Source organism: Betta splendens, chromosome 19, assembly GCF_900634795.4.
Source record: "Betta splendens chromosome 19, fBetSpl5.4, whole genome shotgun sequence".
Classification (NCBI taxonomy): domain Eukaryota; kingdom Metazoa; phylum Chordata; class Actinopteri; order Anabantiformes; family Osphronemidae; genus Betta; species Betta splendens.
The window spans coordinates 15,561,446-15,573,523 of NC_040898.2; the positions used below are offsets into that span (position 1 = coordinate 15,561,446).

The 12,078-nt window shown below is 52.7% G+C and overlaps 1 protein-coding gene across 12 annotated transcripts; it reads right to left on the reverse strand.

Moving 5' to 3' along the window:
* Positions 1-3,799: 3,799 nt before the first annotated feature.
* On the reverse strand, positions 3,800-11,731 carry gpr142 (G protein-coupled receptor 142). Of its 12 annotated transcripts, none has more exons than XM_041068462.2 (6): positions 11,171-11,731; positions 7,492-10,689; positions 7,002-7,396; positions 6,671-6,805; positions 5,068-5,250; positions 3,800-4,748 (listed from the first exon to the last, which is right to left on the reverse strand). In XM_041068462.2, the coding sequence occupies exons 4-6, from the start codon at positions 6,801-6,803 to the stop codon at positions 3,808-3,810; spliced, it is 1,257 nt and encodes a 418-aa protein (XP_040924396.1). In that variant the 5' UTR covers positions 6,804-6,805; positions 7,002-7,396; positions 7,492-10,689; positions 11,171-11,731; the 3' UTR covers positions 3,800-3,807. The 12 variants fall into 12 exon arrangements, with proteins under 12 accessions (XP_040924396.1, XP_040924395.1, XP_028990248.1 ...); XM_041068461.2 differs by having other exon boundaries at positions 11,099-11,731; XM_029134415.3 differs by having other exon boundaries at positions 10,865-11,731.
* Positions 11,732-12,078: the final 347 nt, after the last annotated feature.

Sequence of the window (12,078 nt, forward strand, 5' to 3'; positions counted from 1 at the left end):
TGTTAGCTGCTGTATGTATGAGCCGTGAGGGCTTCTGTTTGGGCTGCGTCTTTGTGCCATGTGATAAATGGAAGACGTGCATTGTGTTTGTAGCCGAGCTCTTCCTCTGTAGCTCCACAGCTTCTCCCTCAGCTCCTGCTTTGTGTTTAGGCCTTCAGTCCTGGATTCATTTCGACATCTACGTTGAAGGAGTGTTTGGGGGCTCCCTGCGTCCTGGTCTGCTCCAGCTGTGCTTCCTTTATTGTGCTGAAGGTCGTAACATAAAGTGTTTAAATGTTCTGCAGTGTGATATAAAACACATTGACACTATTATGGCCCATTGAAATGACTGTAGCTTAGACTTGTTAGAGCTGTTTTTTTCCACCCTTTTAGTTTTGGTGACCTGTGAAAATACTACAAACTGATTTACTGATAAAAATACTACAAACTGATTTACTGATAAAAATACTACAACGCCCAGCGTAAGTCATTGGTGGACGAGTAGCAACAACGCGAGGACACAACGATGTGGAGCGAACATGAACCACTGGTTCATTCATGAATCAACTTCATTTTTAATTGTTCTTCTTCATATAAATACTGAAATACTCATGACATCATCCACACAGCAAACACTTAAAATGAACAGTGGGAAATCCATCCATCCATCACCAAAGTGTGTAAATTAAAACTAAAGCGCATACATTTGGCGCACGCGTGGCTCTGCAGCCCGTGATCACATCCTGACTCCGGTTCGGTCAATGATTGCCCAGAGACGCTTCCCTGCTCCTCCACACTCCCACTCTCTCTCGTTGCTCAACAGCTGATTTTCCCTGCTTCATTTCCCTGTGGCTGATGTCACAGAGTGGACGGCTCCTTTGTTTGGTCTTCATGTCGTTGGCTCTGTTTTAGCTCCACATGCTCTGTAACCTTTGACCTGCTCTGGGCACAGAACACAGCTGGATCCTCCTGAGGTGTGACACACTGCAGGTGAGGACTGAAGATCTGCAGTTAAAGGTCTAAACCAGTCACTCATAAATCAGGACCCTTAGTTTTCTTGAGCAGAAATGTACTTAAACCAATTTGCTAAAAAGTTCCCTCAATAAATTTTAGAAACAAATTCACACAAAATACACACGGACGAGACTGTGATGGAGCAGATTCTAAAGAACGCATTAACCACAAATGTGTTTTCTGGTTGAACCGTCGCCATCACCTTTTGTAGGAGCCAATATTAGCTTACTATGCTGCCTTATTATTGTTGTCTCTCCATATGTGGGCGGAGTCAATGGCAGGTGACATGGGATGCTACTTAAAGGAGTGGAGTCACACAGGGTTTTCTCGCTATGCTACGCTAAACGCTAGGAAGCCAAGATCCTAATTGTTTATAGATGAAAACCATCTGCATCGCATTACATCCTTGACATCATTTGTGTGGCAGCGCGTCATGCCGTCCCTCTGTCGTCAGCAGTGGCTAAGGGGCAGATAGAGGCTACACCTATGAACCAGCCACATACAGTACGTTGGTCTGAACATTCTTGCTTCCTGCATGTGATAGGACATCAGGACTCCTGCTGAGCAGCCAGGCTTCGCTCCTCTATGAGGACTCAAGGCTGTGGCACAGTTCCATTAGATCTTAGCAAAGCCTGCTCCCACTTCTTAGCATCAGATTATGTCTCTGTGCTCTGCAGGAAGCCACGGTCCGGCACCAGGCGGCTCCTTCTGAGAAACATCTGTGGCCCGACTCTCAGAACGCAGCGTGGGATCAGGACCGCACTCTTCCTGAGAGGGTAAAAACGCGAGGGCGATCAGCAGGAGGGAGGTTTTGATGGGAAGCTTTAGAAGCTAAACCCTTGTATGACACAGAACCTCTAACACAAGCTTAAAGCTCCCTGTAAACAGCTGCTGACATCAACGCTGGCTCCTCCTTTGTCAGAGCTGAAAGTGTAGGTGAATGTGAAGCTGATGTCTTATTCCAGTTTTCTGGGTTTTTCCTGCAAACATGGTTGCTAGGTAACGGACTGAACGCCAAAGTAAGACCACATGAAGTCCACACGTCAGTTCAGTTCACACTTGTCCAGTTGGAGTCACGGTCCTGACTCCAGTCGACTCAGGATGAGGCCCCAGCTGCTAGTTCGAGTCCCCACTGAGCCAAGGCATCAGTAAACCGACCTCCGTATGAAACCGATGTTCTAGCAGTGTGTCTGCACATGCATGCGAGTGTGTGTAGTTTGTTTAGGCAGACCCTGCGAACACGCTCACATTTAAAGCTCCATCTGAGCCGCTGCTCTGCGTCTAGGTGCACGCAGTCGCTGATTGTATCCTGGAAGTCAGGAGGAGACACAGCATAAAGGAGCTGGATGAATGGATGTCCCTCAGCAGCTTCCAAACATTCCTGTCTGCTGATTTATTCACTAAACATTTTAATAAAAAAAATCATTAAAGCCAAAATGGGAAAACAATCACGAAGAACAAACTTCTTTAATTTAGTTTTTATCATAAAAGAAAAATAAATACGCTTATTTTTACTTATATAGACACCCAAAGCGACACAGTGGTCTTAGCTGGTCGGGTCAGGGTCCCTGTAGTCAGTGTCAGGGTCCTCGAGGTCGAGGTCTGGATCCCTGGACTCAGGGTCCCTGTAGTCAGTGTCAGGGTCCCCGGGGTCGAGGTCTGGATCCCTGGGGTCGAGGTCTGGATCCCTGGACTCAGAGTCAGGGTCCCTGTAGTCAGTGTCAGGGTCCCCGGGGTCGAGGTCTGAATCCCTGGACTCAGGGTCCATGTAGTCAGTGTCAGGGTCCTCGAGGTCGAGGTCTGGATCCCTGGACTCAGGGTCCCTGTAGTCAGTGTCAGGGTCCCCGGGGTCGAGGTCTGAATCCCTGGACTCAGGGTCCCTGTAGTCAGTGTCAGGGTCCCCGGGGTCGAGGTCTGGATCCCTGGACTCAGAGTCAGTGTCCCTGTAGTCAGTGTCAGGGTCCCCGGGGTCGAGGTCTGGATCCCTGGGGTCAGGGTCCATGTAGTCAGTGTCAGGGTCCCCGGGGTCGAGGTCTGAATCCCTGGACTCAGGGTCAGGGTCCATGTAGTCAGTGTCAGGGTCCCCGGGGTCGAGGTCTGAATCCCTGGACTCAGGGTCAGGGTCCATGTAGTCAGTGTCAGGGTCCCTGGGGTCGAGGTCTGGATCCCTGGACTCAGAGTCAGTGTCCATGTAGTCAGTGTCAGGGTCCCTGGGGTCGAGGTCTGGATCCCTGGACTCAGGGTCCATGTAGTCAGTGTCAGGGTCCTCGAGGTCGAGGTCTGGATCCCTGGACTCAGGGTCCCTGTAGTCAGTGTCAGGGTCCCCGGGGTCGAGGTCTGAATTCCTGGACTCAGGGTCCCTGTAGTCAGTGTCAGGGTCCCCGGGGTCGAGGTCTGGATCCCTGGGGTCAGGGTCCATGTAGTCAGTGTCAGGGTCCCCGGGGTCGAGGTCTGAATCCCTGGACTCAGGGTCAGGGTCCATGTAGTCAGTGTCAGGGTCCACGGGGTCGAGGTCTGGATCCCTGGACTCAGGGTCAGGGTCAGGGTCAGGGTCCCTGTAGTCAGTGTCAGGGTTCTCGAGGTCGAGGTCTGGATCCCTGAAGTCGGGGTCAGGGTCAGGGTCAGGGTCCCTATAGTCAGTGTCAGGGTCCTCGGGGTTAAGGCCTGGATCCCTGGGGTCGAGGTCTGGATCCCTGGACTCAGAGTCAGGGTCCCTGTAGTCAGTGTCAGGGTCCCCGGGGTCGAGGTCTGGATCCCTGGACTCGGGGTCAGGTTCCCCATTGTCGGGGTCCAATTGGGCCCAGGTCCCAAAGGTCAGGACGGTTTTCCGGGCCTCCACTCGCGGTGTGAGCGCTTGTTGCTCCCGCTGTACAGGGAGGAGATGGAGGCGTTGTTGGGCGCGTGCGGCTGTGGCGGCGCGCTGCGTGGGAACAGCGGCCCCCCGCGGAGCAGCACGATGTCGCGCACCGAGCTGCGGAACGCCTTACTGACGAAGCAGTAGAGGAAGAAGTTGACGGCCGTGTTGAGCATGGCCAGCATGTTGGACAGGTCGTAGGCCAGGTGGACGCGCCAGTCGCTGTGGACCGACGCCGCGTACAGGTGGTAGATGACCACCACGGTTCTGGGAGCCCACAGCACCGAGAAGGCGGAGGTGATGGCCAGCAGCATGGCCGTGGTCTTCCCCAGGCGCCGGGCCGGCGCCGGCTGGGGCCCGGGCTCCTCCTGGCACGGCTGCTGCCTCTGCCTCCGCCGCAGCGTGCGGATGATCAGCGAGTTCAGCACCAGGAAGATGCTGCAGGGAAGGAAGTAGATGATGGTCACGTGGGTCCACACGAGGGCGGTGTCCAGCGCCGTGGGCGGGTGGCTGTTCCTCCACATGTCCGACCACCAGAAGAAGGGCACGCCCGAAACCAAGGACAGAGCCAGCACCGCCAGGATGATCCTCCTGGCCCGGGCCGGGTAGCTGATCTGGCGATGGAGCAGGGGGTGGCACAGCGCCACGTAGCGGTCCACCGTGAGCGGCACCGTGGACCAGATGGAGGCGTGGTTGGCGGCGAACTCGGCGGCGCTGACGCAGTGCAGCAGCAGCGCCGGCACCTCGCGGTGGAAGACCGCCGTCTCCAGCAGGAAACCCACAAAGATGATGAAGAGCTGGGACAGGATGTCGGAGGCCGTCACTGCCAGCAGGTAGTAGTACAGAGCCCTCTTGGTGCGACAGGCCAGTCTGGACAAGGCCACCGCCGTCAGGACGTTCACTGACGGGACACAGAGCAGAGGCCGGTTGCTCCAATGGAAATCATGCTCAGCGACGAGGCTAAAGCTGCCGAATGCGGAGAGGAGCTGTGGGCCACGCGTTCTGATGGAGCCGCAGATCAGCTGCTGACGCCTGAGTGCAGCTGCGCAGCACAGGCTTGGTCTGATTCTCGGCTCTATCGATCTGTGCTGTTCCCACTTCTCTTATAAATAGACTTTAATACCGCGATCATACTGGAGCTCAGTTTAGCTATCGACTGTCAGGACGGATGCAGCTAATGAAGTGACACACAGTAGCTGGTGGTTCTGGTGGAACGGTACCTGGTACCCCGATGCAGAGCAGAACGCTGTAGTAGACCACGGGGATGGAGCCCAGGACGCATCTGGATTTCTGCAGCTCCTCGGGTTTCAGGCCCAGCTCCCGGCGGCCCGACTCCGTCACGTTGGGCCACTCGATCATGGCCTCAGCATTTCCCCTGGAGAACGAAGGGACAGAGAGGGCGTCTGCGGTTGGAGAGAAAGCGAGAGAACTGATGGTTGGTTTGATGAAAAAGAAAGGACTGGTGGATTCAGCAGCGCCCGCCTCATCAGTACCTACGCCGTCGCAGCTGTGGCCACAGCGTCAGTGATGGAAGACGCGCTCAGGTTTCATCCGATGAGGCGAGCGCTGCCTTCTTCAAACTCCAGACTCAATTAAACTGGCAGTGAGGAGCAGCAGATGGGCCGGGCCTGCGCTCGACGCCCGCCTCTGCAGCAGCACCTTCCAACCTTTCACCTGGACCACGTCCTTCCTGTTTTTCTCCGTCTGCGTCCACTCATCCATGAAGCCGTGTTTGGATGGCGTTATCTCAAGCTTTCAGCGACAGGCCGATGCTCGGCCAACAAAAACATGATCCTGGAGCCGAGTCAGTGCAGCGGGACTGGCCTGGTGGTCGCTGACAGTTAACTACCAGCATCAAGGCTTTCTGTGTGACGGCCACATTTATGAGCTGGAGCAGCAACAGCACGGATCTAAAAGATTCTGGGCAGACTTTACATTCAGCGTCTGACGTGAGCGATCGGTGGACTATGATTCAGTGTTCCAGAACAGTTTATATTAAACAACGCAGAGCAGAGTGAAGCCATAGCGCAGACCCCAGATCAGCATTAGTGTAACTGATGTGACACGAGTCCTGATAACGGCTCCTTATCGGACTCTTTGCTGCCAGCGTTTCTGGCATCGAGACTTGTGTGGCCATAAATTAAAGGCCACATCCTGTGGGTCGGGACTTGTTCTCCTGATTGTTCTCACTCGTGCTGGGTCGGTTCTTTCCTCCCAAACCTTACGCCAGTTTAATGCAGCACCATGTGATTCTATGCTGTCATTATTTCCTCAGGGAGCGGGTCAAACGACCGAGTCTCATTCTCACATATTCCCTTTGCTCCAGACTCTGGAGGTGAGAGTGACGCTGCTCTCACTTCAGAGGTGTTTCATTAAGTCCTCCGTCCGTTTTGGGCCGACTGGTGGCGTCCTCTTCTGCACAGTCTGAAGATCAGAGTCTCAGGCTGTTTCTGATGAAGGGCGAGATGCAGCCGGTGGCGAGAGGCCGTCGCTCCGCGGGGCTTCACCGGGTCCTCTTAATAATTCATCGAGTCCTCTGCAGCTGAGACGCTAGCATAACGTGCCACTGCTCCACATGAGGGCATCAGCGGCTCTAACGGAGGTAACAGCTGCGTCCAGGAAATAACGAGTCAGCAATGAACAACTTCATTTTACAGTTTCCACTTGTCTGTGAAGCGATGATTGTTGGTTGTGATGAGACATTCAGTAAAGTGTGTTTCTCTCTTTTTTTCCCCAAAGAGTGAAGCTGAAGTAAAGCAAACTAGCCTGTGAAGTGAGGATGAAATGAGATGAAGGTTCAGGCGGAGTCGATGGGCTTCTTACCTGAGGTCCAACCTTCGCATGCAGGTCTGACAGCGGCCCGCCACCTCCAACAGCCGGACCTCCGCTCCGAGCGCCTACAGGGACCCGGACATGTGTGCTGGACACCCGCTGAGGAGACGAGGAGGCGGTTCATCACTGCAACAAATGAGCAGGGAGGGAGAGAGGGCAGGAATGAGGGAGAGGGGAGTGGAACCAGAGGGAGGAGGGAGGAGGGAGGCAGGAAATAGATGAAAACGGAGAGAGAGAGAGAGGATGAGCGAGCACAGAGGAGAACAGGAGAACTTATAAAACATGGAGAGAACAGGGACTTATATGATGAAAATCGTTTGACCTGCACGAAGCAGCAACAGAAACACAAGCTGGAGCAGCTGGTAGGAGGTGACGAGTCCCCGGCTGCTTCTCTCATGTGTAAAACCTTTGAGCGAAGCTCCACCAAACTCTTGTTCTTGTTCTGTACGTGGGGAAACAGAAATGAGCTCTAGAGACTGTTTGTTGGATAAATGTTTCCTTAATCATTGACGATGGCAGAGCTCCAAAGCAAACACGGCCCGAGACGAGCTCATTCATCCGTCAGTCGGCTCCGTGTGGAAACCGGAGGTTTAGGTCGAGCTCTGCCGCATGTTCACGCATCTTTATTTGACTTTCTGCTGCAGCAGATCATGAAGCTCAGCAGCTGCCGATCATGCACGGACACGATCCATCATCAGTCCCACCTGGAGAGTTAAACTGTCAGAGAAGCAGGTAAAAGCATGAGAACCATCAGGACGGAACTAGAACCAAATCTAACATAATGTTAATGGTGGGGTTTCTGTCACATTCACCACTAGAAGTGAAACAGCCTCTTCCTCCTGTTAGAATCGGTCGCATGCAGCACATCCATCTTCTGGACTAATGTTTGGTTGGTGAGAGGAGAAAAGGTCTGATGCTCATCATCATCTCAGTGAAAAACAAACCCACATTCCTCTGTTGCCGTGAACACATCCCTGTTTATCTGCACTCACTGCCTCCACCTGAGAAGAGGACCCCAGCTCCTGTAGTTCAGAGGCTGCTTGGACGTGATGACGGCTCATTTCAGGCTGTGAAACTGCAGGATCAGCAGCAGATGCATCACAACGCAGGCGTCCGACTTCTCTTTTTGGAGCACAATGAAAAATTCATCTGTGCAGAGCACAACTCATGGAGCCAATTTCACGCCTGCAGCTTCTATTGACAGCTTATACTTTATTTATAGCCAGACCAACTGCAAACATGAGCCCAGCAGATCAGCTTTCTCCGCAGCTGCAGTGTTTTCAAGAGGAAAAATGGAGGAAGAGCTAATTGAGCTGCTGCAGAGAGATAAACTGATGCTGAGACAGAGGTCTCGCCACAGGTCACCTGAGCTGGACGGCTGCCAGCAGCTCAGCCCATCAGCAAGACGTGGCTGTGACTCCAGCGACACCTTATCGCACGGATCCTGCTGCAAATCCTTGTTTTTGGGTCATGCTTTGATTAACTGTTCGCTCGCTGATGTTTTATTGAAAGGCCTTTGTTTGTGCGAACTCTGCAGAGGTTAAGAACGCACATCTGTCTTCTTTATAGGCCTTTATGCCTGTGAGCTGGACACAAGGCAAAGGGAAACCAGATATTAACGGGTTTTCCTGTATCCGGAACACGGAGCAGGCCAGAACCAGGACAGGGTCCGAACCAGGACAAAACACAACCCAGCTCCCATCCAATCACAACCATGGCGCAGCACAGACAACATGAATCCAATAGAGTGGAAGCAGCTCTGGGACACGCAGGTGTCAGAGGTGAAAGCCTGCAGTCAGTACAGATGCATTTACACAGACAATGACGAGCAGGCTGTGGTTAGGAAGCAGAGGGCACTGCTGCCCCCTAGTGGTGACAACGTGTCAGTGCAACAGTGTCCAGTCACGTGTCATCTGTCATCATTCAATAACGGCCGTTATTAGTTATGATATGCTGGAAAATGAGTGTTTATGTTGTAGATCCAGGTTTCTCACTGAGGTCAGCTAAAATCAAACACATGTCTACAGGTCAGAGGCTGTGTCTTTGCTCTGATCTGCTGAAGTGAGGTCACACTGCATGACTCACTCTGGTGGCCGATCGGTGACGGAGGCGCCCACTCCCACATCCACCTCCTCCACCTGAGGCCCAAAGGCCCATGTGAGCAGACTGAGCTCATCAGACTCAGAGGAGTCTCAGGAAGATGAGGTTGCTGACTCAGCAGTTAGTCATGAGGTTGTGGTGTTTGGGACACATCTGTCGGTAAATGGAAGAGTCTGTGGAGCCCAACAACCACAGGAAGTTTCTCAACAGCAGCAAAGTGTTGCTGAGCTGCTGCTGCTCGTTGCATCATTCAGCGTCTCTTCCCCCATTTACACTTCAAGAACCCTGATATCAAGATGAATGTGTTCTCAGGGATTATGACGACGCGCTGCAGATCAAACAAGGCAATTTAAGCCTCACAGCAGAAGAGCAAGACGTTGGAGCACTGAACGGTGAAGTCTGACATCACATGAAGCAGGTCTAAATACTGAAATCCTGCTGTGTTGGGTTTGTGAGTGCGTCCGAGCTCCAGGTTTCCTGCAGCAGTCGACCCCCAGTCTCAGGCTCTTACAGGAAGGATGAGCCTCCACTGACCTTGACCCGTCTGGCTCCCCACTGCCGGAGCCGTCCTCCATTAAGGCCTTGGCTCCTGCTGCAGCAGACGCGGCTCCAGATGTGCTGGGACAAACCCCTATGGGCCTGTTAATGAGCTCCATGAAGATTCGTTATCATGTTTGGCACGTCCACAGTTTGTCAGGGATGTTTCTGCAGCGCTGCAGGAAATAGATTTATAATTGCTGACACTGCATTAACAAAACGACTGTGGCCGTGCTTCCTTTCTGGTAGTGGTTACCTACTCCCAGCACTACCAGGCTGAGTCCCGTGTCTGTGTGGCCTCCAGACACAACTAGCCGTTTCTCCAGGCGGGCCCGGGGGGCCGGCCATGGTGAAACCCTGTCCTCTTCTGATCTGTAGCTGAACCTGGGCCGTCCCAGACTGAAACCATGGTTAGTGACGCGACACCTCAGATGTGATGAACTCGCCTCCCTGCAGCAGCCAGGTGAGCAGTTATATAAGTGAGCTGTGCTCCGTCCTGGGCTTTAAATAACATAAGAGCATCTGGCTGCTAGTGGTCTCCTGACTCAGACGTGGCCGCTTCGCTCCCGCTGCCAGTGAAAGCATCATCACATCCAATGACTGCTTGGCTCCTCTCTGCTTCAGGAGAAGCCGCCTCTGCTGCAGCTTCCGTCTCTGTTCAGGACAGTTTATCGAGCTGCATTTCGTTGGGTCAGAGAAGCCTTCCAGCAGAACAACTATTGATCTGAAGCTTCAATATTCTCCTTTGTGGCTCTGACTGATCAGACAGTAAAAACCTCTGCTTCGCCCTGAACAAGCATGAAGAAAATCCCATTAGGACTGAGACAATTGAAGCGACGTCCAGTCCTGCGGTGGATCAGAACATGAGCACACGCTGATGCGTCGCCTGCTTCCTCCCTGTTCGTCCTCACTGGCTCTGATCTCTGTTCCCTCCTCTGCAGATGTACTGCTTCTCAGCTGACTGCTGCCGCCTCAGCTCATGCACTGTCAGTTTCTAAAGTTCCAATTATATCGGAAATATATTGAACAATAAATGAAAAAATGTGGAGCCTGAAGTCACAAAATCTGATTAATGCTAAACTACACAAAGCTTTTATTTCATCAGTGATGATTTTCTGCTAACGTAACAGTTTGCCCTTTGACCTGAATTTTAAATGTCGGACTCCCAGGAACCATCAAACTCAGCATGGTCATAAAGTCAGACTATCACTGAATTCTCTCAGTCCTAGGCTTATGGAGTAAGTGAAGTGGATCCGAGCCCCAGACGGGTTGTGACGAGCCCCACAGAGCTGCCTGGATACAGAGGGATGGAGGCGCCGCAGGGACCTGCCAACGGGCTGGAGTCCTATCATCACCCAGAGGACGAGTCTGACCTGTGGGGGGAGGACAGAGACGGACAGGCTCAACACTGCAGTACAAGTACAAGTACATGTACCAGTCTGAAAGAATCGAGTCGCAGCTTTGATCCGTATGAAGCTGATAACAGACATGAAAAACGTGCAGCGTCATCTGATCTGCAGAGAAACATGAAGGAACAACAGCGCATACTGTCGTTAATGTCGCACTTGATGTGAGGTGTGACACAGAAACACTCCATCTCCTCTGCTCAGAAATCCATCCTTCTGTTACCACGGAAACAGGCGACATGCAACACAGTGTATCAGAGCAGCATCTGACGTGACGAGACAGTGAAACAAGTGGAGGAGGAGGAGGAGGAGGAAGTGAAGACTAAAGAGTTAGCAATGTTCTAGTCAGAGAAGTCAAGAGTCCCAAAATGAGAACCTGAATGTGAAACATGAAGCTGGATCAGCTTGATCCTCTGTGACGCTGCTTCATCCAGCAGCTCAGACTCACAGATGCTGAAGCTGAGCCTGAGAGTTTGAGGTCTGGACCTGCAGGACGGGAACAGGCCACGGAGCGCTGGACGTCTACGTGCTTCTGAAGAGGAGCTTTCATACATTCAGGTCTCTCCTGCTGCTGGAGCAGCATCACTCCTGATTATCATTGTTACATTTGTACATTCTTTGAACGTCTGTGAAGTTGGCAGCCACTTTAAGACACATGTAAAATCATTCAGTCTATATGTCTATTAATAATGAAGACCTTACGTAACCACTCATCCAGGCAACAAAGAGCACAAAAGAAATGACGGAGGATCTGACAAAAGCCTGGATTCGTCCTTGGACAGATCTTTTTCTCCTTTTTTGGCAGCCACATTTTTCTGAGGCTCAGCGTGGGCGAGGGATTACAATCATAGTAAAGCCTGTAAGAGGCAGAGGCAAAGGCAGGAATCCAGTGAGGGTGAATGTGATGCAGCATGAAGGAACAGTGGGATTAGGCCAGTCCTGCTGCGTGTTACATCACCGCCGGGGGCTTGTTTTTCTATGGGTCCATGCAGGTGAGGATGAGGCAGCTGCAGGCTCTCCGGCTCTTACGAGTAGAAATAGAAACGCTGCTGAAATAGATCCTTCCTCCACCTCCACCTGAGCGCCGAACGTGCGCGGCAGCAGCCAATCAGCGCCTCCTGCGCCCTCCCCCTGCAGACGCAGCGCAAAAAGCGCTCTGTAAATTCTATGTGGGCGCATTGGAGAGCAAGATGGCGCTCTCGCTGTCAGCACCTCGGACAGCTGCCACCGGCTCGCGCAGAAAAACGGTCGGTTGACGCGTTTTTGTTCCAGCGCAGAGGTGTCACGTGTCTGATTCTGATGGATCGGAGTGTTCGGGTGATGTGACTGTGCGTCCAGGTACCGGACGAAGCCGCG